The 26087-nt window shown below is 52.7% G+C and overlaps 7 protein-coding genes across 7 annotated transcripts; 3 read left to right on the top strand and 4 right to left on the bottom strand.

Annotated features, from left to right (window-relative positions):
- Positions 1-1043: 1043 nt before the first annotated feature.
- Positions 1044-2099, bottom strand: P152DRAFT_72113 (uncharacterized protein). The gene has a single exon (XM_033683205.1). It carries the CDS (start codon positions 1995-1997, stop codon positions 1245-1247), a length of 753 nt encoding a protein of 250 aa, XP_033532568.1. The 5' UTR covers positions 1998-2099; the 3' UTR covers positions 1044-1244.
- On the bottom strand, positions 2100-5017 carry P152DRAFT_72112 (ARM repeat-containing protein). The gene is made up of 3 exons (XM_033683204.1): positions 3737-5017; positions 2770-3632; positions 2100-2715 (listed from the first exon to the last, which is right to left on the bottom strand). Exons 1-3 carry the CDS (start codon positions 4710-4712, stop codon positions 2203-2205), a joined length of 2352 nt encoding a protein of 783 aa, XP_033532567.1. The 5' UTR covers positions 4713-5017; the 3' UTR covers positions 2100-2202.
- Positions 5018-8014, bottom strand: P152DRAFT_72111 (uncharacterized protein). The gene is made up of 4 exons (XM_033683203.1): positions 7811-8014; positions 7301-7618; positions 6798-6821; positions 5018-5769 (listed from the first exon to the last, which is right to left on the bottom strand). The coding sequence occupies exons 2-4, from the start codon at positions 7601-7603 to the stop codon at positions 5323-5325; spliced, it is 774 nt and encodes a 257-aa protein (XP_033532566.1). The 5' UTR covers positions 7604-7618; positions 7811-8014; the 3' UTR covers positions 5018-5322.
- A 2293-nt stretch (positions 8015-10307) lies between these two features.
- P152DRAFT_399919 (DNA-directed RNA polymerase III polypeptide) lies at positions 10308-13869 on the top strand (the record flags this gene model as incomplete). The annotated part of the gene is made up of 2 exons (XM_033676542.1): positions 10308-10609; positions 10665-13869. The coding sequence occupies 2 exons, from the start codon at positions 10308-10310 to the stop codon at positions 13867-13869; spliced, it is 3507 nt and encodes a 1168-aa protein (XP_033532565.1).
- A 989-nt stretch (positions 13870-14858) lies between these two features.
- Positions 14859-18103, top strand: P152DRAFT_475002 (uncharacterized protein; the record flags this gene model as incomplete). The annotated part of the gene is made up of 3 exons (XM_033681379.1): positions 14859-15402; positions 15469-17213; positions 17267-18103. The coding sequence occupies 3 exons, from the start codon at positions 14859-14861 to the stop codon at positions 18101-18103; spliced, it is 3126 nt and encodes a 1041-aa protein (XP_033532564.1).
- A 697-nt stretch (positions 18104-18800) lies between these two features.
- P152DRAFT_459810 (4-aminobutyrate aminotransferase) lies at positions 18801-21127 on the top strand. The gene is made up of 4 exons (XM_033679760.1): positions 18801-19398; positions 19450-19485; positions 19552-20720; positions 20771-21127. Exons 1-4 carry the CDS (start codon positions 19238-19240, stop codon positions 20812-20814), a joined length of 1410 nt encoding a protein of 469 aa, XP_033532563.1. The 5' UTR covers positions 18801-19237; the 3' UTR covers positions 20815-21127.
- Positions 21128-21397: 270 nt separating this feature from the next.
- P152DRAFT_438588 (uncharacterized protein) lies at positions 21398-25905 on the bottom strand (the record flags this gene model as incomplete). The annotated part of the gene is made up of 3 exons (XM_033677615.1): positions 21398-21893; positions 21964-25161; positions 25261-25905. 3 exons carry the CDS (start codon positions 25903-25905, stop codon positions 21522-21524), a joined length of 4215 nt encoding a protein of 1404 aa, XP_033532562.1. The 3' UTR covers positions 21398-21521.
- Positions 25906-26087: the final 182 nt, after the last annotated feature.

Below are 26087 nucleotides of genomic sequence, written 5' to 3'. Positions count from 1 at the left end.
TGCCCACCATCCCCTTGTTATCTTCCAGCAGCGGGAACTTGCTCGTAATGACTCATAGAATGACGTTCTTCTGTGTTGGTAGGTCTACAGGGGGAGAGAATGTACCCTCGCTGCCTGCATCGTACTCTAGGCAGACGGTATTGGCGTCTAGTCAGTTGAAGCGCTGTCGTTCCGTATTATATAGGAAGTTCAACTCAATTTGATATGTCATCGGCAGTTGCCAATTCTAGTTGCGTCAGTGCTGCTTTGGCCGTGAAACGATTGGCATGCGGTTCATTAGTAAAAAGGACAGCTCGCCAAACCGCTGTAACTATTTCTATGGGTAGAGAACTATTTATATTGGAATGCTGGGAGTTGGAAATGGCTTAGCTGTGACTATCAGATGTACCACACGACTCCCCACAATTCAGCTAGGGGTGGTCGGCAGCATCACCCTGACCGAGTCTGCGAAGGTTTTGCCGAATTCAGCTATGCTTCGTTAAGATATCTATAAGGGAAAGACGGAATTGTGCAACATTAGGACAACAAGGATTTGCAGGCTTTCAGAGTCCTGAAGGTGTGCTTCGGGGCATCAATTAAGAGGCTCCGGATGGGTCTCCATATTAGCTGTCCAAACAAGAGGCATCACGAGTCACACATGCAGTGGCAGCCAAGTTTTTATACTTTTTTAATTCATGTCTTCTATTAACAAAAAATCAAAGGGGAATTATGGAGTGTTGAAGAGGGGCAGTGCGAAGTGAAAGGGGGTGTTTGCGAAGGGGATTTTTTTGGAAATTTTGAGCGTGGATGATATGCTTCGAAAAGCCGTGCTGTGTGGTGTGTCGCGAAATGGGGGGAATGCATGCATGAAAATAAAGAAAATCCTCTCCTTCCATGATCCTAAGAGCTGTCCACCTGGTCCTCAGTGAAGAGGTCCTTGAATGTCCAGGTGATATTCGGCGTGCAAGGAAGAGAGGAAGGAATAGTTGAAATCATCCTCAAACGGCGATGTAAGCCATGAAAACATGAAAAATCGAAAAGCTGCAGTGGTGAGCACCAAAATGTGATGCAATGCCACCAGTTCCAATAGGAACCCGATCCTCCACCGATCCAACTCAAGATTGCTTCATCCAGGGCCACCAAAGGACCAGGATTCCACGTCAAGAAGAGGCAACGGAATCGCTGTGGGGGATGTCATCGCAAAAAGTCATCGTGCTGTTGAAATCACGCCAATCATCCGCCAAGGCAATGCTGAAGGTGATACGCTATGCTGAAAAACCAGAGGTATCCTTGTCGTGGGATTGTCGAAGCACGAGTGCGACAACAAGAGCCCGATTGTCTGCCAGAAAGAAAAGGGTATTGAGTTTCGTCTCCGTTCGTGAATGCAACACTGTGCAATCTATTGGTGGTGTCTGTGCAATATTTTTTCTCGTCGCCTCGAAAGAAGCAAACAAGAAAAGGATGAAGAAGGGAGGAAAAGTTTGGGTTAACATGATGCTAGAAGGTACAGTGGAAAAAGCGAGGAAAGCAGGACGTGGAAAGCAGATAAAAGGAAAGGAAAAGGAAATGATTTCAACCATGAAGGTGGTGCACAGTAAGAGACTGGATCTGTGTTCCGAAGTCCACAAGACCGATGTAAGCCGCGAGGCCAACAATCTTCTCTTCCATGCAATATGTATTGCGAGCGAGTCGAGCCCATGATGCGTCATTGCACGCTCCGGTACACCGCGGTGGTATGCAGTTGCCACGGCACCGATGATCACAGTGGTAGAGCTATCGCGTTGTCGAGCTGATAAAAAAAGCAGGAGGCGGAACTTTTGTCGGTGCGCGGGTAAATATACAGTGACCGGTGCTGTAAACTCAATAGAAACTCCAGGGTGTGGACGGCGATTGCTGATCGATTTGCCTGGTAACATGCCACAGGCACCAGTTGGCTGGGTGACTGGAAAACCCAAGATGAACCATCGCAACAGTGAGGGTAAGGCAACACCCGCCCAAACCGAAGCAATGAGGACCATCAGTGATAGGAATCGCAATGTCCACGAATGTCAAACCCGAAACGAAGCCGCCCAAAGTCGATCGTAGAAATAGAAGCAGTGTCGTAAAAGCACTTTTGTTTGCCATCAAGTGCCGCTCGTCGTGAAGGCCATCATATCATCGCAGAAATTCCTGGAGGCATGTTCGCGGAGTATGTCCAGGATCGTATCATCATGTACGGTGCGTTTAATGGCGCCAATGCGAGTTTTGGTTGCGTTGCTGATTGACACCACGGTATTGAAATCCTTGATAAGGCTGCTGGTATTGCGCAAAGCCATAAGGCTGCTGAGGCGCGATTGGCATCCCCTGCCCGTAGGTCGGCGGCTGAGCGGACGGCACGGCAACTGGAAGCCCGAAGACAGGCTGCCCTTGCATCGCTGGAGCTGCAGTGTAATACTGCGGCGGAGCGGATGAATAGAGCGGGTAACCGCTCGCAAAGTTGCTGCTAGGATGTTGGGCAACAGGCGGGGGGTGAGGAGCGGTTTGCGCTTGGGCAGGCACACTATAGGTGGACGGAGAGATGGTTGGAGCCATTGCGCCAGTGGTAAAAGGAAGCTGGCGGCTGTTCTGGTTCCGATTATCATAAGCCGTGAGCTTTTGGATGATACGGCGGCCGTGGGGAGTTCCTCGGATGCTGCTGACCATGGGTCGGACGGCATCGTACAGACGAGTGCGCGTCTCGCTTTCGCTATGCTCCATCTGAAAGTCATATGTCAGCCAGAATCAAAACAAGAGAGGGATGAAATAACTCACAGCTGTCTGGATCACGTAGTTGCCATAGTTGTCCTTGATCAGCGACTCGAGTTCTCGTGGGTTCAACAGCACTTCAATCATATCGTTCCGAGCCTCGCGGCTGGAGCAACGGATACATTTCTCGATGACATTCGACGAGAACTTCTGACGAGACAGTACAGGAAGCTGCGGAACGAAGACTCGGCAAAGGTAATCGGTGTAAACAACCTCACCAATGTCGAGGACGTATTGGAGGACGTAGTTGCCGAATGGATCCTGGACCAAGGTGTATGCGGCCTCGCTGATCTGCTTCACGAGGCGATTCTTCTGAATGGTGCTCGCGTGATCAAGGCAGCGTTGAATGACACAGCAACCATGACGGTGAGTCCCAACAACGTGCATGTCATTGCCAATGGCCTCGTAGATGAAGTCGGAATTCTCGTGGCTCATATGATTCAAGCATTTCTGGACGACATGATTGCCGTTGATGTCCTGTATGAGCTTGCAAACATGGTCGCGAAGAGCTTCAGTGATGAGATGAACCTGTTCGGGAGTGTCGACGAATTCGATCATCTTCTGCAACGCGCGAGTCCCATGCTGGTTATATCCCACTTGGATCATCTGAGGAGAAACGTTGCGAATGAGCTCGGTGCGCTGGTCCTCAGTGCCATTCTCCAACAAGCGCTGGCAAAGATAGTTGCCGAACTGGTCGGTCATCAACTCGAAGATGTGATCCTTGACTTCTCCGAAGATAATCGCAATTTCATCAGCGTCACCTTCTTCAATCCGGCGTTGAAGGAAGCGACAGCCATGCTGATCCCTTGAGATCTCCCAGATTTGGCCGATGAGGTCGGTGAGTGCCACATCATTCCAGCGAGCGTTGTCTGTAGCGGGAAACAATGTTAGCGTGGAAAGCAAGGTAACAAAGCAGCGCACAACAATCTTGAGCTTCAATGTAAAGAAACAAACATGACAGGGATGTGCGTACCTTCACTGTTCTGTGCGCGCCTCAATGCGATGACTTGGGCTTGGCTATCGTGAAATTGATTGGGAGCAGTATGGCTAAAGGGTGGCTGATAATTGAACGGTGGCTGAGCCAAGGAGGTGCGGCTTGTTGCTGGTGCAGGCCAGGTCACATTTGCCGGACGATTGAAGTCGAGGCGTCGAAGTCGTGGATCGGTAGGATCCGGGGGGTTGAACAATTCAGGCTCCCCCCATCTCTCCTCAGGAGGAGATGGGAAAGGCGGAAGCTCTGAAGGGCCTGTCATAGTCTTGGAAACCGAAGGTCCAAATGGCGCAGCGCTTGCTTGCAGGCTGGAAGTATGTGAGGCAACAGATCGTCCTTCATCCAGGTTCATGCCATTGAAGCTGGCGACCAAATCAATATTGTTGTCAATGTTGTTCTCAGCCAAAGTGACCAGGGCACGTGACGATGTTGGGTGGATCGTTTTCTCTAGGCGAGATGGAGCGAATGCAGGACCCTGGGAGGCGGACGAAGTTGCATGCTGAGTAAATCCGTTCATCTTCTTGAACGAGTTCAAAGTCGGGACATCGTTGGTCGAGAACGAAGATGGAATCTTTGGCATTACATGTGCAGTCCCGGGAGTTGCCTGAGTAGTAGACTGCATCATAGACTGCGGAGAAGGCTGATAGTTGAGAAGACTGTTGCGACGTTTTGCCTCAGATGTGTACTTGGCCGCATCTAGTGAGTGCCGGTTGATAGCACCCGTCTTGGTTGGCGTCGTATCGCCGGACCCATTGACCGAAGAGAATTGGAAACCATTCTCACCCAGAGGGCGCAGGTTGTTGACAGGAAGGCTCTGCTGGCCGTGGCGATGTCGCTGATGGGTTCCAATGCCGTTGGTGGCCATTTCAAGGTTGCCAGGGCGAGTTCCTAAGACGTCCATATTGGTGGTCGGCATCATGGAGTTTCCGTCCATGTCGCGAGTGCGAAGGACTGGCATGCCGTCGTCGTTGATGGAATAGTACTTCTTCCGTTCTAAGGTGAGAGAATTCCGATGCACGGAGTTGCGGTTAGATCTCGACGTGAGAGCAAGCGGATCCTCGTCGTCGTCAAGGAGTGACGAGTGAGTATCGACGTGCTCGAAAGCGGCCCCGATGTTTGGAAGGTTTCCGATCGCACCAGCTGGCAGGGAATTCCGGTTGAAACTTGACTTCTGTCAGTCGCGTCACAGGTGAGGAGCGCGATTGAATGTTCCTGATATAACAAAATGACGCAAGGAGGTAGCTTGATTGAACAACGAATAATCGACAAAGGTCTTTTGGCAATAAGAACTCAGTCGGGAAGATGAAGTACAGCTGTTTTGGAGAAGCAAAAATGAAAATGGTTGAGTGATGTGATATGCGAGGTGAGACGTGGCTAAGTGAGAAGAAAAGATGCGAAGAGCGGACGAAATTCACTTTGATGTGCGAAATCAAAACACACACACAATTCACACATGCAACGCTCCAAGGCCGCAACGTGACTGTATCAGGTGATTTCCGCAAAAACGACTGCAATGCAAAAGCAAAACGACTCTGAGAATAAATCAGCAACTGTCAGCAAAGCTCGACTCACGTTTTGGTTCCAGAATGGGCGTTTAACATTGGGAGTTCATGCTCAACCTCATCCTCCTCTTCCGAGTTACGTCGCGATCCGGGAACCGATTTGGACGGATTATGCGACATCATCGACTGAGTCTGCGGAGGGATGAAAGCTTGGGATCCCGAGCGTGTGGCCATGGACGAGAACGGTGTTCCGAATCCTAAGGCGGAACTCATGCTGGACCCGGACAGAGAATACCGCGTTCCACGCGAGTAGGAGGCGAAGCCATTGCTCTCTCTCAACTCGGGAGGAGTGGTGGGTTCACTCTGCGGACCTAGGAGGGTCCCAAACTCCGAGTCTTGCTGACGGAACATGTCATCGTCTTGTCCTGACTGGCGATCGAAGAAGTCCATTTCAGACTGGAATCTTCGTCGCTGCTCGCGAAGGAACGCTTGTTCAGCCTTCTTCTTGTCAAACTGAAAATATGTTAGTGAGTGAAGAAACTTGGGTCTTGGTTGACAAAATAGCATTTGTAACTCGTAGCAGAACCAACATTGCAGGCGGGCACGCGAGGTTCGCGTTGTCCTTCGGGGAGCGCACAATCGACGCACGCCAATAAGCTGGCTGACACGGAAAAAATAAGTAGCGAAATGGAGAGAAACACGTTAGGCAGCGCAAGGTAAAAGGGAATAGATAAAGAGCAAGAGGTGAAGTAAACATCACGGTTCTTGTTGTGAAGTGGAATCAGGCTGACAGTGCAAGGCACAACATCTCAAGCGGCATGCCGAGTGGAAAGTGTCGAGAACAACAAATGAACGCAAGGGGAACGGCCATCACAGCCGCAGCCACAGCATGGCTGGGTGCATACAATGGCCATGCACGACAAATGAAGTCCTATCACGAGAAAGAAACCATTACAGTAACACAGTGAAGCATCTGATAGCTTGCCTCTGCTAAGGAAAAGCGCCAAGAACGACTAATCAATGCCCCTCTCGGGAAAGAAGACCATCTCAAGAATATAAGCTGAGCGCAAACCGCACATACTGAAACAACGCCGCGAGCAACAATCAATGAAAGAAGACAATCGCAGCAGTAACGCGAGGACGCTGCCAGCCTAGGCTAATCATGGGTCGCAAGGGACAAATGAATGTTCCTAGTACAGGTGACGGCCATCACAAGAGCAGCTTTCTGAGTTACAAAGTGGTGATTACTTGCAACAACAGAAAAACTCTCGTGGGGAAGACATGAAGATAACGCATAATAGAAGACATCATGGGAGGGCATATCCACAAGACAGAAACGAGTGCGTGCAGACAGATTCCCAGCGGTCCGTCCCGTCTAGGGTCCATAACTTTCCAAAACAGTCATAGGAGCTTGCCTTCCGCCTGAACGAACCACAGCATGCGCTTGGGTAGGGCAAAGTGAAAATATTCACACGGACGAAATGTTCCAAAGGATCAAAACAGGCGAACAAAGGCAAATCAGAAAGGAATGGGCAACTTACTGCTTGGATTTTGGTATTGAATGCCTGGGCCCAATCCATGTTAGCGGTTATGAAAAAGAGGAAGTAGCTTTGTGATAGATAGATTGGTCCCGAATGAAGAGAGAGGAAGAGATGAGTGAGATGGAGGAAGGGAGTGGAAGATAAGTAAGAAAGAGGTACAAGTAGAGGATGGAAGATGAGAACTTGATTAAAGTAGAGGGAAGATAGAAAGGGTGAGAGATGGAGGAAAGAAGAGGGGTGGGAGATATAAAAAAGAAGAGAGTTGAGATTGTATAGGAGGAGAGGGAATAGATTGAAGGGTGAAGAGGATTTGGGTATTGTTGGGTATGCCCACGACACAATAGACACAATAGTTAATTGCATGTGCCATTGAGGGGAGGAAAGTGAGTCGCAAGTGACAATAGGCACACCCTCGAGGATACAGTCCATCCAGGCAGACGTACTTCACCATGTATAGCGACTCGGACAACCATAATAACAGACAATAGGAATATCCCACTCACCGATGAAAGTACATCAATATGCTCGGCCGCCTGTCTGCGCTGCTGCCCAATTGGCGACAAAGGGCTCAATGAAAGTGACGACAGCGTAGGTAGCGTCGTGATGGTGTTGGTGGTAAACCTTCGGTGGAGGCTCGCTCGTGGATCGGCCATGGTCGAAGGCTGGGAGGTTTGCGTATGCATCTGGGTCCCAATGCCACGAAGGTTGGAGGAGGTATAGGTGGAGAAGGACGAATCGCGATCGGGCGATTGGGGAGGGTAACGCATGTTGTCGGCGCCGTCGCCTAGGCCGCTCGAGAAAGCCATGGCGAGTTCCTGCCTCTGGGATCAAATTGTAAGCGATGTGGTTGCGGAAGTCGACTTCATGCTGGAGAGGCGGGTCCGGGCGGTGAAGGGTTACGTCGATTCAGGAGTGGACTCGGAGGAGATGCAGAGCCCGCGGAGCGTGGAGGTTCCAAGGCGTCCGAAACCACCGACGCGCTGCCACACCAGAAATTTGAGAGGAGCACTCACAAGAGAAACTCGTCTGTCTTCTAAACGGCCTTTTTTCCCGAAATATTGTTGGATGAATGAAGTCGTAGGTGTGGTTGGGATGACCGTGGGTCAACGAGCCATTCCCGCAATGACTTCTTGGCGGCCGAGGAGCACAGGTGGATCAAAGCGAATGTGGGGAGGCGAGGCGCGCACTGCTCAACTGCTCAGTCGCTCAGTCGCCCAGCGTCGTTGAATGCCCTCTGATTTCGCTGTTACTATTTTCCACTCGGAGGCAGGAAGAAATCAGAAATCCCCAGGGGGAGCTGTCAGGCCAAGGTGGTCGCGTTTCCGCACAGCGAGGTCAGCAGTAGGACGAGGTACGGCAGGCCGATCAATTCACGATATAGTGGAACGGGCGACTTGTGTGCAATGATCATGGGATTGGACTCTTTGTTGGACAATTCATCTACAGACTTCAACCAGAGTACGGAGGTACAAGACAGCACAGCGACGCCTGGGCCGAGCGGGTGCGGATTGCGGAAGACCACTCCCCCACCCCTGGAGCACTTCAAGCCTCAAGAGTGTTTCTGAGAGCAAGCCAACAAGCTGCAGCAGAGTTGACTGCGAGTGGTTGCCAGACCTTAACCCTGGCGGGACCTGAGCTAATACTGGGTTGCTAAGCGCACGCCACCGCCAACCTGCGCCCAACCCCCAAGCGACCATCGTCTGGGGAATTGCTACTAGGTTATGCCTATCCATTTGCAATGCAGGTGCTTGTCGGAGAGGGGCAACGAGGGCGCCGATATCGAATCCTCCATTCACGGGCGCTGCCGCCGGTGAACCTATCCATACGGACGCTGACCATAAGGTCGCAGCAGCACGCTCCCGACAAAGCCCAGTGGGCTTCGAGTCCGTTCGGAATTTGGCGAGGCGACGCTGGTTCCGATCGCGCTCCACGGATAGTTGCCAGCACGTAACGACGTGCATGCAGTAGATACGCCGCCACCACCAGGGAGCCAGAGAAATGGCCGTCGCACAGGCAGTGCATGACATGGTTGCTGGTGCTACATGGATTCGGGGAACACGCAGTCATGAGCCGAAGACGCACTCTCCCCACATTTCAATATTTTGTTCATATAGTACGCAACAGTAGACTATTACTCCGGTCACTGGTGACTGGATATCCGATTGGCGTCCGCCATACCGTGTTCGAGAGCTCTGCTAGAAGAGCAACGACGGGGTATCGGACCTTCGTCAGCTGGGGCCTTTGATCTCGATCGTGTTTGTTCCGTTCGTCTCTAGGATGTAAAAAAGGTGATGGAGAAAAAGCTTTGTAACGGCTGGATCGTAATAATGTACTCGACTTGGTTCGGATGAAGGCTCAGTTGCATGTCTCAAAGTCCGGAGCATCATTGGTGGCTGCACGACAAGGACAGTACAGTGGAGGTGTCAGCACGACACAGAGGAGGAGTTCCTGGATGGAAAGTTCAAGGTGAAATGTAGACCGATTTCGACCATTATTAATATTAATAATGATTTACTATCGGAGGAGACACAAAAGGACTGCATATCTCAATCCAGCCAATGCATCAAATGGTTGTCCGGACCAAATCCTGGAACGGTTATTGGGTCGATGACTTGACTAACATTTCCGAATATACCACCATTGTTGAAATTCATTTTGTAAGGAACCATACAATTCCAGACTTCCAAATTCCAATGCATCACTAATTAGCCAACTTGAATATGTGCTTGACTGCGGTTGGCTGTTCGCAACGCAGATCCTAATCTGGACCAAGTAAAGCGCGTGCTCGACATCTAAATAGTTGGGTGCACCATCAACTCTCTGTCCCAGAGATCCTTGTAAAATGAGTACAGTGATGCTTTGAGGAAAGTTGTACTCCGTACACTCTGGAGAAATTGATATTCACGGTTGAATGACTGGATGACGCCGAGGGAGCAGCCTAGAGCGAATCGGAGGTAACTATGTTCCTACGCGGGCGTACTCAATATTACTTCATGATCTAGCTCTCTCTAGAGCGACATAAAGCGGTCACGGGACCCAGTCTGAATTATCAGGGCGGAAGTGAATGGCATTCGGATTTGACTCTGAGACTCCAAATATCAGATCGCGATCATAGGAATAGAACAAGATTCAGGGAGCCAATCAAATCCATCCCTCAACCCCACCACGAACGACAATCCCTGCCATACAGTATTAGTGCCATCAAAGATTCTGGCTCACCATTTATAATACCACCGAGCTCGATTTTCTTTCCGAAGTCATAGGGCTGATGAAATTGACTTTCGATCCTGAGCACGAGGGGAGGTTTACGATCACCGTCTAAGATGCCTCCGAAGGCGCGGAAGGCGGCTGCGGCCGAAATTCCTGCAGAGGCTCCAGAGAGTTCTGCCCAGGTACGATTCTTTCCCAATTGCCTCACTTTGTCAATCTACTCACAAGACGTAGGCGGAGCAGAAAACAGCGAAGAAACGGGCACCACGGGCGAAACCGAAGGCGGACCAAGGTGGAGCAATGTTCGAAGCATCACAAAACGGACCACAACCGACTCATTCTGCTGCAACTTCAGCGCCGGGGCCAAAACGGCAGGTGGAATTCGACGAGCTTCTGAAACCTTTCTACGACGGCAAGCATTTGACAGACCCCATCGACACCGCACGGGATAAGTGGAATCTACTGCCGGCCTTCCTCCAGGTCAAAGGGCTCGTGAAGCAGCACATCGACAGCTTCAATTACTTCGTCGACGTTGAGCTGAAGAACATTGTCAAAGCCAACCAATATGTGCGAAGCGATGTGGACAGCAGGTGGTTCCTCAAGTAAGATAATACGGAGAGGCAATACACACGAAGACTGGCTAACCCGGTACGATAGATATGAGGATATCCGAGTGCTTGCGCCAAATCGTGTCGAGGAAGACAACAACGAGCGATTCGCTGGCAAATCCAGCGTCACCCCGAACGAATGCCGACTTCGAGACATGACATACTCGGCTCCTGTGGTAGTCGACATTGTATACAAGCGGGACAAACATGCTGTCAGACGGAGAAATGTCCGCGTTGCAAGATTGCCGGTCATGTTGCGAAGCAAAATTTGCACTCTGAGTGACCGTACGGATGCCGAGCTTGCCGGCCTTAACGAATGCTCAATTGACCCCGGCGGATACTTCATTGTTCGTGGTCAAGAGAAAGTTATTCTCGTGCAGGAGCAACTCAGCAAAAACCGAGTTATCGTGGAAGCGATGAAAGGCATAATCCAGGCGTCGGTCACCAGCTCAACACACGAGAGGAAGTCCAAGACCTATGTGCTGCTGAAGAAGGGCCATATATTCCTCAAGCACAACATTCTCCAAGAGGATGTCCCAATCGTCATTATTCTGAAAGCGATGGGAATACAGTCTGATCAAGAAATCATGGGTCTAGTCGCAGGAGCAGATGTCATCTACCAAGACTTCTTCGCCATCAACTTCGAAGATGCCGTACGAGAAGAGGTCTTCACCCAAGTCCAGGCCTTGGAATATATTGGCAGCCGAGTCAGGATCATGAGAAAACCTGTGGGAACGTCCCAAAAACGAAACCACCAACACGAAGCTATGGAGGCGCTCGCTTCCATCATCATTACGCATGTACCGGTTTTAGGGATGAACTTCAAACCGAAGGCCATCTACATTGCATTTATGGTCCGAAGAGTTCTGATGACTATGCACGATCCCACACTTATCGACGATCGTGACTATGTCGGAAATAAGAGGCTCGAACTTGCCGGACAGATGCTCTCGCTGCTGTTCGAGGACCATTTCAAGAGATTCAATCACGAATTCAAGCTAAGGGTCGACAAAGTCCTCGGGAAAACGAATCGAGGCGCTTCGTTTGATGCAGGAGATTTCCTCAGTCTTCATGTGGGAAGCATCACACAGGGAATGGAAAGGGCCATTTCTACGGGAAATTGGAGTCTCAAGCGGTTCAAGATGGAGCGAGCAGGAGTTACTCACGTCCTCAGCCGTCTGAGTTATATAAGCGCGCTTGGAATGATGACGAGAATATCCAGTCAGTTCGAAAAGACACGAAAAGTCAGCGGTCCTCGTGCTCTCCAGCCATCTCAATTCGGGATGTTATGTCCGGCCGATACTCCGGAAGGAGAAGCCTGCGGTCTGGTCAAGAATCTGGCGCTGATGACCCACATCACCACCGAAGATGACGAAGAACCCGTACGAAAGCTTGTCTTCATCCTTGGAGCTGAAGATGTTACTACCGCGAGCGGGGAGGAGATGTACAAGGATGGATCCTATATCGTCTTCATCAACGGGACCCCCCTCGCCCTTACTCAGCAACCGAAGCGGTATCTCAACGCATTTCGGAAATTCCGGAGGATGGGGAAGATTTCCGAATTCGTGAGCATTCATATCAACCACCATTATAACGCGGTTCACATTGCCACGGATGAAGGACGTATTTGCAGACCTCTCATCGTGGTGGAGAATTCGAAGTCGCGAGTCACAGCGAAACACCTCGACGCGCTACGGAAAGGCACCATGGCTTTCGATGACTTCTTGTCCTGCGGAGTAGTCGAGTACCTCGATGTCAACGAAGAGAACGACTCGAACATTGCCATCTACGAACCAGATATTGACGCTACAACCACTCATCTTGAGATTGAACCGTTCACCCTTCTCGGTGCCGTTGCAGGTCTCATCCCTTACCCTCACCACAATCAATCACCCCGAAATACCTACCAATGTGCAATGGGCAAGCAAGCCATCGGTGCCATTGCATATAATCAGTTCAACCGAATCGATACATTATTGTACCTCATGGTATACCCTCAGAAACCAATGTGCAAGACTCGAACGATCGAGTTGATCAAATACGACAAGCTGCCAGCCGGACAGAATGCTACCGTTGCGGTTATGTCCTACTCAGGCTACGACATCGAGGACGCTCTCGTCTTGAACAAGGCATCATGCGACCGAGGGTTTGGCAGATGTCAAGTCTTCCGAAAGGTCAGCACGCCTCTCAAGAAATACCACAGCGGAAGCATGGAACGGATCAATGAGCAGTCACGAGTAGAAGGAGAACGACGGTTCGAGAAAATCGGAAGAGACGGGTGCGTCGAAGTTGGAGAGAAGGTCGAAAAAGACCACTTCATCCTCCTCAAACAAACGCCCGTGAACACCACCGCGGGTTTGAGCGTGGTCTCCAACTCACGAAACACCGAGTACCGTAACACCTTCTTATCGTACAAGCTCCCGGACCCCTGCTATATTGACAAAGTCATGTTCACCCTCAACGAAAGCGACGCGACCATTATCAAGATCCAAACCCGACAGACCCGGATCCCCGAACTCGGTGACAAGTTCTCCTCCCGCCACGGGCAAAAGGGCGTCGTCGGCCTCATCGCCGAGCAAGCCGACATGCCGTTCTCGGACAAAGGCGTCGTCCCGGACGTCATCATGAACCCACACGGTTTCCCATCGCGCATGACGGTCGGCAAGATGCTCGAGCTCGTCGCCGGAAAAGCGGGCGTGATGTCTGGCGATTTCGGATACGGCACGGCGTTTGGCGGCAGTAAGATCGAGGACATGGCGGACATCCTCGTCCAGCACGGGTTTAGTTACGCGGGGAAGGACGGGCTGACCAGCGGGATCACCGGCGAATGTCTACCTGCCTATGTCTTTACCGGGCCGATCTACTATCAGAAGCTCAAGCACATGGTCCAAGACAAGATGCACGCGCGAGCCCGAGGTCCTCGTGCCATCCTGACGCGACAGCCCACAGAAGGTCGATCAAGGGATGGTGGGCTGCGGCTGGGAGAGATGGAGCGCGATTGTTTGATTGCGTATGGAGCGAGCCAACTGTTGCTAGAGCGGCTGATGATCAGCAGCGATGCCCACGAGTGCGATATCTGCGAAGTGTGCGGGATGATGGGGTATAAAGGCTGGTGTCAGACGTGCGAGAGCTCCAAAGGCATGGTGCGGATGACGTTGCCATATGCCGCGAAGTTGCTGATTCAGGAGCTGCTGAGTATGAATGTGAAGGCGAGCTTGGTGCTGGAGGACGAGTTTCCAGCTCCGAAACGGTAAGGGTCCAAGGGCTGAGGGGAACGGCTGGAGGCGAGGGTCGGTACTGCATAGCGGGTTATGGGGGAACACGAGCATCACGAGGGAATAATTTGGTCTGTAGGGCACATTGATTATACAGAGACAATAGGAGAACCTGTTTTATCAGCCAAATTCTTGTGTAGAAGGGTAGAATTGCACGCTCAGGAATGATTTGAGGGGGCGATGGTTGATGTCTGGCGTCTGGTGTAAAATCCGAGCTTTGCCGTATTCGGGTTAAGCCCTGGAAAGTGGAAAGCCATTCGCCATCTTCCCTTCGAATGTGTCGAACCCTTCTTTTGACAATCCAGCACCACGCTTCCTCGTGAGAATCGCGGAGGAATCTGAGACCGTGTATCAGAAGGCCGACAATCGATTGCATCCACTATCCCGCGAAGGATACCGACCGTTATCCGAACAATGACAACAGACTGAGATGGTGCTTACGCCGCGCTCACAAAACCACGGCTCCTACACACTTTACCCGGTCAGCGCTGTTGAATGCGGTCGCTCATTATAAGAGATTTCACCAGTATTACTATTCGGATTGGGTATTGAACGGGGATAAGAGTCCTGAGAGACCATACGGCGGTTGAACCGGTTGGAGTTGCTGCAGCAGTTCCTACCTTCGCAGCCCATTGTCCTGTCACCACGTCGACACATTCCCCCCAGGCGCGGTCATACCACGAGCGCATGAGGCAGAACAGGATCATAGAGGATTGCAGAGGATCACTGGGGGATTTAATGAGGATAGCTGCTGTGCGGGACGCATGAAATTTGGGTTGGGATCTCGATTCCGGCCGTCCAAGATCTGGTTTTCTCCCGCCGTTGTCCCTTCCCCTTGGTTCACCAATCCACGATAAATCCTGTTCGCAACACTACCTACCTTCTCTTCTACCCGCTGATCGATCGGATCTACCACTACACAACCGCGCACCTTATTCATCCAGCCCCTTTCGATCGCTTCATCCACCATGTCGGACCACAAGGAGGAAAGGGAATTGGAGAAGGAATTGGAGCTGGAGGTCCGAGAGATGAATATCAAGGAGGAAGATGGCCCGAACGCCGACCATGTGCCTGAGACTGACACAGTGAATGGCGAGCCACCCGTCAGCCGGGAAAGCTCTTCCACTCCGCACATCAATGGCGCCCCTCTATTCAAGCCGGAAGTGAAAAGTGAAAACGGCTCGCGCGCTCCATCACAATCTGGTTCATCACGATCCCCTCCCCCGAAGGGCGAAAGCCCATCATCTACTCCTCTCGAACATCCTGAATCCGACACCGAACAAACCATCGGTGGCGACATCGCACTCAAGATGGAGCCAGGAAAGGCACCAAGATTATCGCGAACATCATCGAAGAAGGTCGTGGCGAGACCACCGCCATTATTCGACCATTTACCTGACTCCACGGATGAGGCATGCACTCATTTTGAGGTGATCAATGATTGCCAGTATTCTGCGAAGTATTTGGGCTATACCGAGCCGGCGCTAGAGTGCGACTGCGCTGAAGAGTGGGGTAAGTCACTCCCCCAAGATAATTATTGATGATATTCTTCAAAGGACTCACTGACACTGGCTCCAGACCCCATCACCAGAGTTAATCATGCCTGTGGTGAAGATTCGGATTGCATTAATCGCGCCACCAAGATGGAGTGCACCGGTGACTGCGGGTGCGGGATCGACTGCCAAAACCTCCGGTTCCAAAAACGACAATTCGCCGATGTCTCAGTCATCAAAACGGAAAAGAAAGGCTTTGGTCTACGAGCGAATACAGATCTGAAGGAACAGGAGTTCATCTTCGAGTATATTGGCGAGGTGATCCAGGAAGGCGCTTTCCGACGCCGCATGATCCAATATGATGAAGCGGGCATCAAGCATTTCTATTTCATGTCGCTGAGCAAAGGCGAATTCGTCGATGCTACGAAGCGAGGCAACCTTGGACGATTTTGCAATCATTCTTGCAACCCGAATTGTTACGTGGACAAGTGGGTGGTGGGCGATAAGCTCCGCATGGGCATCTTCGCGGAGCGCAACATCAAAGCGGGTGAAGAGCTCGTCTTCAACTACAACGTCGACCGTTATGGTGCTGACCCTCAACCTTGCTATTGTGCCGAACCGAACTGCACCGGTTTCATTGGTGGCAAGACGCAAACCGACGCAGGCACGAAATTGTCGCATGCGACTATTGAGGCGCTTGGTATCGATGAGGAGGATGGCTGGGACTTTGCAGCTCCTAAGAAGCCCAGGAAGAAGAAGGTGGCTGAAGACGATGAGGACTACGTGGATAGCCTGCAGCCCCGATCTCTCGATGAGGGCGGTGTTACCAAGGTTATGGCGACCCTCATGCAGTGCAAGGAGAAATGGATCGCTGTCAAGCTGCTCGGCCGCGTCCAGCGATGCGAAGATGAGAAAGTCACGAACCGCGTCGTCAAAATGCACGGATACCGGATCCTCAAGACCACCCTGGCCATGTGGATCGACGATCACAATGTGTGTCTCCAAGTCCTCGATATCCTGTTCCGTCTACCTCGAATCACCCGAAACAAGGTTCAGGACTCGAAGATCGAGGAAACCGTGGAGAAGCTGAAAACATGTGGAGATGAGCGGGTGGAAAAGCAAGCGACAGAGATCCTTGGGCTCTGGTCACAACTGCAAGTCGGCTACCGCATCCCTCGCATCAAACGCGATCCCAACGCTGCTGCTTCTACCCCCACCCCAAACAAGTCCTTCGCCGACGATCGCCGAAATGTACGGGCTCGATCACGGTCAAGATCTCGATCACGCTCTCGTTCACCCCCGCGAGGGCCGTCTGCACCAACCGGGCCTCGAGGCAGCATGTCGCAACGGACGGGCTCTTATCGTCCTCCACATCGACCACCTCCTCCCCGAAATCAACTTCCGCCGGGTTGGTTTGTCGCGCAAGCCAACGGCCGAACGTACTATTACAGTGGCACTGGCGAGACGACCTGGACCTTTCCCACGCAGCCTGCAGGCGTTCCACAACCACCACCTCCGCCCCCGAACAAAGCCGTCACCGATACCCAGAAACTACAAGCGATCATTCAAGGCATTGTGCAGAGCAAGGAAACGACCACGCCAAGCACCGCGGATAAGGAGCGGGAGGAGGAACAGCGGAGGAAAGACGAGGCGAAGCTTGACAAGGAACGGGAACGCGCCAAACGGAAGTCGGAGAAGTGGAAGAGCTACAGCAAGGACAAGCAGATGAAGCTCTATGAGAACACCATCTTCAAGTCGGTCATTAAAGACGCCATGAAACGATATGCCAAGAAGCTGCCATCGGATGACTTGAAGCGCTTTGCGAAAGAGGTGAGTTTAAGGGAGAAGTGAGGTGCTTCGATACTGTCAGCTGACCCATGCAGATCAACAAGAAAATCGTCGCCTCTGACTACAAGAACAACCGTATCACCGACCCCACCAAGCTTACCGAGAAGCAAGAGTCCCACATCAAGAAATTCGTCAAAGACTTCTTCGACAAGGCCGTAGCGAAGAAACGCGATCATGATAAGCGCAAGGCCGAAAAGAAGGCCAAGGAAAATAAGGAACCCAAGAAGCAGGATGGTTCCACAACACCCACCGATCCCGTTCCCGAGAGCCTTCTCGCTTTCGTAGCTGGCCGTGCGATGAAGTCGACGGCAGGGAACGGAACCCCACAAGATGCCGATCTCGACGACGAGAATGACATGCTCAACGACATTTCCGACGACGAGGACGATGGTGAGCCAGAAGAGACGCCATCGTCACCGGATCGGAAGCGGAAACGAGATGATGAAGGCGAAGCCACGGCGGGAGCAAGCCCAGAAGACGTGGAGAGAGGCACATCGGAGGGCAAACGACAGAAAATGGACACTCCTCCTCCTCCACCTCCGCCTCCTCCACCTGCAGAGGAGGACGTGCTGACTCCTGCAGATGAAGCGGACAAGGATGCCGAGATGGCCGGAATGGTCGGCGGAGACGATCTGCCGCGCCCCGCACACGAGGACGGAAATGGAACGGTTGAACACGAGGAGCGGAACGGAGCCAGCGAACATAATGGGATACCACCAGGCAAGGAAGGCATGATTCGCGGCCCCAGCCCCGTGCAGCTGGCGACGCCGAGCACGAATGGCAGCTGTGAGCGGGAGAGCGACGATCGGGGACGCCAGCACTTCGAGGGCATGAGCGAGGAGCGGCTGAGGATGCTTGGGTTGAAGCAGTGATGCGAGCAGATCACGGAACAGTTGGGGTTCCTTTTCGGATGTATTCGGGGGCACGGAAACCGCTTGATTTACGTTTCCATAGCGATGGAGAGGGATATAATTTCAGGGGGCGTTGCGTGGGAATTGAGATGCATCCGATGGGGTTTCTGGGGAAAGGGACCGTTCCGACGCCGACAGGCATTCCGGTATACCCATGCTGAAAGGACAGCAAGCAGTCTCAAGTCTCGTCTACCTTTTCACCTTAGTACCTACAGAGTACGACAAAGTAATGTGTCCTTCTTCTCTAACCATCCAAACCGTCCGTGTATTCCTAAAATCGAGTCCTCCCTCTGATCCGAGTGGTTCTTTTACCCGTCCTCAGGTCACGGGCTCGGTGGAGGCGGTCCTATCCCAACGAAAGCTGACATCCCGGGTCCGATGAACGGCCCGCTGTCCAAGGAATTCATTCCGACAACGCATGGATCCCCGCCCGAAGTCCCCGATGTCGACCGCGTTACAGGGTCAGGACGCCTTTACCGGCACGCGATACCGTGTACGGTAAGTGGATGCGACCGGGAGCGGGAGACGAAACCGGGTGGCTAGTTCATTGGTGTGATGACTATTGATGAGATGGTGATAAGCGGATAAGCTTTGCAGTGTGCAAGGCAGATGCATGGTAACCACCTTTACTAACAGCTTCTAGTGATGATAGAGAGCTAAGAAAGGAGCGTGAGGACTGAGGAGACGCTACATTCCCCCGCTATCGTCCATTGACCCCACCAACACCCATCTCGCCTTCTCGCCTATTGACGGCATAACCTTGTCCTGGCAATCTATCACTCCGCATACGCCGGGGGAGCTCCTCCTCTCATACCTCGCGAAGTCGCGATACATGCACTCTTCATCTATTTCTTTCATGCATACCCCCGTCCTGCATATACGAATTGCTGGGCTGCTCTCCGAAGTAGACGTCTGATTCTCGTGCGGGAACCCTTGACCATGTCGTCCATCCTCCGTTATATCTCCCATGCCCGCCCAATCGTCTCGAGGGGCGTTGGTACGAAGCTCTCTCGACATACCGCCCGCTGCGTGAGCTCTCCTATAACCTCGATATCGGTGCCAAATTACAGACGCTTCGCTACGACACCCAAAAACATGTCGGAGATTTCTTACTTGCCGGGCGAGCCTACGGGCCCTGTGAAGACAACGGAAATCCCAGGCCCGAAGAGCAAAGCGGCCGCGGAGGAGTTGCACAAGGTGTTTGATACACGGAGCTTGAACATGATAACCGATTTTTCGAAGAGCTTTGGCAATTAGTATGGCACTCCAAGGAATCGAGAAAAGGAAGTTTGACTGACCAATTGAAGCATCGCGGATCTGGATGGGAATGTCTTGCTGGACGTGTAAGTGACAACCCTATCGATGCATCACCTCTCGATCGTGGTACAATGCTGATGCGTTCCTTTCAGATACGCCCAAATCGCCTCTATTCCGGTTGGTTACAACAACCCCAACCTCCTCAAAGCGGCCACCTCTCCCGAAATGGCCTCCGCCCTCGTCAACCGTCCCGCGCTCGGCAACTTCCCGCAGCACGACTGGGCGGAGATCCTCCACAGCGGAATCCTCCGCGTCGCCCCGAAAGGCCTCCACCAAGTCTTCACGGGGACAACCGGCTCCGATGCCAACGAGCTCGCCTTCAAGGCTGCGTTCATGTGGAAGGCCCTCCAGCGGCGTGGAGGCCCGCACGTCGATTTCACGGAGCAGGAGAAGTCCAGCTGCATGGACAACAAGAGCCCCGGTAGCCCTGACATGAGCATCCTGTCGTTCAAGAAGGCCTTCCACGGTCGCTTGTTCGGGAGCCTGAGCACAACCCGCAGCAAGGCGATCCACAAACTCGACATCCCCGCGTTCCCGTGGCCGCAGGCGCCGTTCCCAGCGCTGAAGTACCCGCTGGCCGAGAACGTCGAGTTCAATCGTACCGAGGAAGACCGCTGCCTCGCCGAGGTCGAAGAGGTCCTGAAGAACAACCCGTCCCCCGTGGCCGCCGTGATCATCGAGCCCATCCAGTCTGAGGGCGGCGACAACCATGCCACCCCGTACTTCTTCCAGCGCCTGCGCCAGATCACCAAGGACAACGAAATCTTGCTGATCGTCGACGAGGTGCAGACCGGCGTCGGCGCCACCGGCAAGTTCTGGGCCCACGACCACTGGAACCTGCCCGAGGGTATGCACCCCGACATGGTGACCTTCAGCAAGAAGGCCCAGACCGCCGGATACTACTACGGCCGCGACGACCTGCGCCCGAACCTCCCCTACCGCCAGTTCAACACCTGGATGGGCGACCCAGCGCGTGCGATCCTGTTCCGCGCCATCATCGAGGAGATCGAGCGCTTGAACCTCGTAGAGAACACGCGGGTGGTCGGCGACTACGTCTACAACGGGCTTGCGGCGCTCGCCCAGAAGTATCCGGGCGAGATCGTGAATCTGCGCGGACAGGGGCAGGGGACGTTCATCGCGTTCGACAGCCCAAGGCGGGACGAGGTGCTGATGAAGGGGAAGACGGTGGGGTTGAACATTGGGGGGAGCGGGGAGTCGGCGGTGCGGCTAAGGCCGATGTTGATCTTCCAGAAGCATCATGGTGAGTGGTATACCTAGAGTTCGTGTGGAATGGACGCTAATCGATCGCAGCGGATATCATGTTTGATTTACTCGAGAAGATCTTCAAGTCGTAAGGGAAACTGAAGTCGTAAGAGAAACTGAGGGCGCATGGTACAATGAGACACCGTTCTACCGTTCCGTGATGTGAGCGTAAGCATTTGACGGATACCGATGAGCGTGGAGACGTTCTGGTCTCATTCTGGTCTCCTGCCGATACTGAAACAGTCTTACTGAGGAATACTCTAGTATAGAATCATTATCGAATAGTTGCGGAACGAGAGGCGAAACTGATCACGCAGTAAAATTTACGCAATCCCATATTATTTGCATTATCCGAAAGCCATCCTGTTTCGCTATGATAATACAATACCGCTGTTGACCAGAACTTTTATACCGTGAAGGCTGTCCATCTAAAGCTTGGGGCGACCTTGTCGAGTTCCCTCGAGAAGGCCACCATAAAGCTGTTTCGTAGGGATGGCCTCTCATGAGTTGCTGATAAATTAATCCCATCCGCCGCCGCGCGAAAATTTAAAGGACAGACCGAAACGGCGACCATGGATCCATTCCATTGGCGTTTCCACTCGATGAAGGATCACCATGTATCGCCATAGTATGAAGCGAGAAAAACGCACTGAGGTATCAGACATTTTCCGGTCATGATTGTGTCGCCCGACAATGAAAAACAAAACCGAAATCCAGCCACGTTGTTATCCACCTATTTTGCATGTTTCTGCCGAAGCACACTTCGCGAGCATTCCTTCCGAGCAGTATCATCGCTGATTTATTCCTGCCCACCCATATACACAGCGTGCTGCTTCAACTCCCGACTATTCTTCACCAACGCACTCAGCCTCCTTAGCGTCGGATCCGTCGGGCTCTCCTCGTTCAACTGCATATACACTCCTTGCAGCCGACTCGCCAGCACGTCCATGATCTTCGGCAGCAACTGCACGATCTCCTTTGAGTTCGGGTTCATGTGCGCGAGTATCACCTCGAGCCAGTCGAGCCGGTCCTTGCGGTTGTTGTCGAGGTCGCCGGTGATGGCGGCGGAGATGGAGAGGGCGACGAGCGGGGAGAGCTGCCCGATGAACTCGGGGCCGAAGCGGATGAAAACGCGGTCGAAGAGCTCGGATTGGTTGTCGGATTGGAGCCACTAGAACGAAAAGGTTAGAACACGCTCACAGATCGAACAATCGCGTCGCGGGCAGACGAAGAATACTTACCATTATAGCAGCGTCGGTGAATTTGCCCTGGCCCAGCTCCGCCGTGATCATCTCGATCTCCGGGTCTTCCGGCTCCTTCACCGTTAGTTCCTGCGGTTCCATCGCCGCTCCGCTGGACACCACGGAACCCTCGGGAAGCGTAGCCAGCTTCTGTTGCAGCTTAGTTATCTCCCCGTACATCTCCGCATGCATCTCCGACTGCTGCTTCGTCAGGGAGATGAGTGACTCCGAAAGGTTGCGGACGAGCCCGACGAGCTGGTCGAGTTGGAGTGCATCGTGCTGGTGACGCGCATCCAAGTGCTTCAGATGCTCTCCAACACGTCGATCGACCTCGCCTGCAACCTGCTGTGCGGTCCCAGTGGCCATATTCGCGAAGGCTGGCGTCATGGCGTCGCGGATCGATTTGGTGAGATTCGCTTCGATGTGACCGGACATGCTCTTCGCGACGCGTTTGTCAAGGTCATTGAGGGCGTTGGCGATGGAAGAACGAACGTGATTCGGGATCGATGCAGTGACTTTGCTGAGCTCTTTCGCGAAGAGGTCCGCTGTGCTTCGCTCGACGGCAGTCTGGGCTGCGCTCTCTAGGCGTGGAAGGATATCCTTGTGGACTTGTTCCTGTATGACCTTGGAAAGAAGCTGTTCGGTGGTTTCTGCCACAGTGGATCCGACCATCTTAAGGACCGCCTCGTGCCGAGCGGCATTGGATGCATTCTGAACACGACTCTCGTTGTTGAAGTTCTTGTAAAGCTGATTCAACTTTTCATCGACGGCGGAATTCATCCCGCCAACGATGTATTCCGTCATGGAACGTTCGTAGGACGACATGTTCTCAGGCGTTGCGGAGGTCGGTGGTTGCTTTGCTTTGGCAGCAAGAGCGTAGGCGGAGGGTGAAGGTGAAGGTGCCCCCGTGTCGGCAGTTGTGTTGGCGATTGCAATTTTCGACGCGCCATTTTCGACTTGTGCGTCTTCACGTTTGGCGGCCTTCTTTTTCCTTCTCTCGCTTCGATCGCCGCCCTTCTCCTTTTCGCCCTTGTCTCCATTGATGATTGCAGCCCGCGCCGCATCCTGTTTGTTTTCCACGCGTGCCAGCGTCGACGCAACCGCAGATGGCGTTCCAGCCGGTGCGCTCCGTTGAGCTCGAGACGGCGTTTGGTCTTGGTTGGTCCGCGACTCTCGGGAGGATCTCACCGATGAAGAAGGTCCTCGAGTTGGTTCCTCGGGAGCGGATTCAGACTGCGACCCACGTTGCGGGATTTCTTTGAGATTTTCAATAGCGATGATATCGGCCGAAGCCGCGTCAATGGTGTGCTTCGCCTTTCCATCATCATCCAAGCCCATATCATCCTGGCGGACGCCAATTGCTGTGATGCCCTTGGAATGAAGAACATAGAGTTCAAACAAGGATTCCCCTTCCAAAGTCCCAACGGGAGAACCGGTAACCGGTTCATTCAGGATCTCGAAGCTTCGAAGCTGGCCCTTGGTACCCAATGAAATCTCCCTGATACTATTCATAATAGCAGTCGATTCCGGGATATGGATCTCGCCGCTATTGGCCGCAATGAGAGCAAGATACTTGGCTTGGGACATGGCGGAAATATTGTATCTCGGTGCGGAGACACTGATGAGATAAATGGAGTTCCTTGTCGGATGCCCCACGACAATCGTGCTGGATTTGGGGTGATAAGCAATTTTGCAGATCGGGTCGCTCTCCGACTTGTGTGGAAGGTTGATCTCCTGGATTGGCTTCAAAAGAGCCAGATCCCAAAGCTGCAGGGTGTGATTCTGCTTCATGCCGACGACGAGGTATCGCTGAGCGATGCCTCGAACGTAAGGCCGTTCTTTGTCAATGAAGAGAACCGAAGTAGGCCATGCTTTCTCGAACGGTCGAGTCGTAGCAAATTGAGTGATCGGCTCCTTGACTTCTTGGAAATCACGGTCCGACGTCGCCTTGCGGATATCCCAGAATTTCACAATCCCTTGCTTGTCCAAAGACGCAATGACCGAATCATCCTCGGAGAAGATGAAATCCTTCCCAGCTTTGCCGATGTGGATCGCTCGGGGTTGATCCTTGATCCAGTCGTCGACAGCAACAACCCGGGTGCTTTGCTTCACCACGTAGCCCTCTCCAATATGAGGCTTGAAGAGATGGATAAGTTTTCCGCGAGCGATCGCGAAATACTCGGGGTGTCGAGAACTCGGCTTCGCCCGAGTCTTGATTTGGCCGGCGCTGGCATGGTCATCCTGAACCCCGAAGGGTGGGAAGACCAAGCGCGTGGCACTGAGATCGGCACGACCCTCGGGACTGTTATGGTTGGCGAGCTGTGCCCAGAGTGTATTGCCATCGATCGATGTGGCAAGAATCGTCTCGTTCTCCAACAAAGCGCTACCGTGTTTAGACACGCAGAGGCCGATGTTGAACACCCTCGACTTCACTTCTTGGAAGAGATGCTGAGTGCTGCCAGAGTCTTGCTGAATGACACGGATCCCATTGTTCTTCGGAATGGCGTAAATTATGAACTTCTGCGATGCGGCGATCAGACTGCGGTCCACTTGATCGAATTCCTTCTTCAAGCGGGCGATCTCCAGCACCGAGCCCGGCCGAATTTCCACGGCAGGCTTGGTAGATCCTTTGATGGTGATCGAGACGAAGGGCTTCATAGGGAAGTTGTAGGTGATAACGTCGTAGGAAGCCTGTTTCGGTGGTTCCTCGACAGAGGAACTCGATCGACTAGCAGCTCCCTGAGGAGGGTGAGCAAAGTCACGGATCGTGCTGTCGAAAGCTTCCGCCATCGGTTCGGGCATGCCGTCGTCCATAAGTACCTCTTTACCACCACTCTCGTCGATGTCCTGCTCAACTTCTTGAGCGGCTTCTTTAATAGCTTGTTGAGTCTCCTCGACGTCTTTCTGATAAACGGTATCGATTGCAGTAATGTCAAGTGCAGATTCGATTTCCTTTTTGACCGCTTCCCCTACTTCACTCACAGCTTGTGAAACTGTTTCTGCCCGATCGCCATTTTCACGTGGACGTTGTCGGGAAGCAGAAGGTTCTCGATCCGCGCGTGACAGCGATTGTGGGGTTCCATTTCTGGAGGCCGGTTTGGGGTGGGCGGAAAGCTGCTCGAAAGGATTGACGTAAGTGAAAGGGCTACCACGCGCTTTCTGCTGTTGTTCAATATCGAACGCTGTCGCCGGAGACTCCTGTGCTCCGAAGATGTGGGGTGTTTTGCCCGGTGTCCCTTCGGTCGTATTCAAGTCCGCCACACTTTGGGTGAGATCTTCGATTCCACTATGTCCAACCATGCTGCGATCTTCTCCAGTCGATTGATCTTCGGAGGTATCTAGCACCTGGTCATTCGGTGTCTGAGTCTCCGGGGGAGTCGGCCGAGTCGATTGCTTCGCGGTTTGGTTTAGTAGTTTGAGGAGATAATCCTGAGCTTGGAAGGATCCAGAAGACGCTGAAGGCTTAACATCGGTTGGATAAGAGGTCGTGCGAGATGTTTGTGCCGGCTGAGGCATTGTCGGCATCCTAGAAAAAGATGCCACCAAGTCCGAGGCCGAGACTGCCCGGTTCTCCTTCGACGGTTCCGCAGCTCGCGGATAGATATTCTGCACGCTCTGCGCCATTTGCTCTTCTGGCGAGAACTGTTGTTGTCGTGCTGGTGCTGCGGGAGCCTGGCCGGTGGTTGCTGGGTTGAACCGAAGGAGGCTCAAGAGGCTCGCAGTGCGACTTGTCGATTGTGGGTCTGGCGTGTTGGCCGCGGATGGAATATTGGGACTCATGATCGCAGAAGGGTGATGGGGTTCAGGCCCATGGGGATCTGGAGAATAGATGGGGGAAGAAACGGCGGGTTCCTGATAATCGGGCGCGGTGGCAGTTGGATGAGATCTCCGAGCTTGATCTTGGCTCTGAAGCCTTGTGAGCAAATCCTGGATGTCACTCATGACGCATGGGTGAACCTAGGACTTGGTTGGTAAGAGATGGTCGGTCCTGAAGGAGAAGGATAAAGAGTGAAAGAAAAAAGGAATAAACTAAGGAAGACGAGATATCGTTACTCGTTTGTACCAACGCGAAGTGAAGTCTCACGCTGCAAGTGTGTGATACCGCTGCTGTCACGCGTAGATTA

Source organism: Eremomyces bilateralis (genome assembly GCF_010015585.1).
Source record: "Eremomyces bilateralis CBS 781.70 unplaced genomic scaffold P152scaffold_15, whole genome shotgun sequence".
Taxonomy (NCBI): Eukaryota; Fungi; Ascomycota; class Dothideomycetes; order Eremomycetales; family Eremomycetaceae; genus Eremomyces; species Eremomyces bilateralis.
The sequence above is the reverse complement of the archived record's forward strand: the minus strand, read 5'-3'. Positions and strand labels throughout refer to the sequence as shown.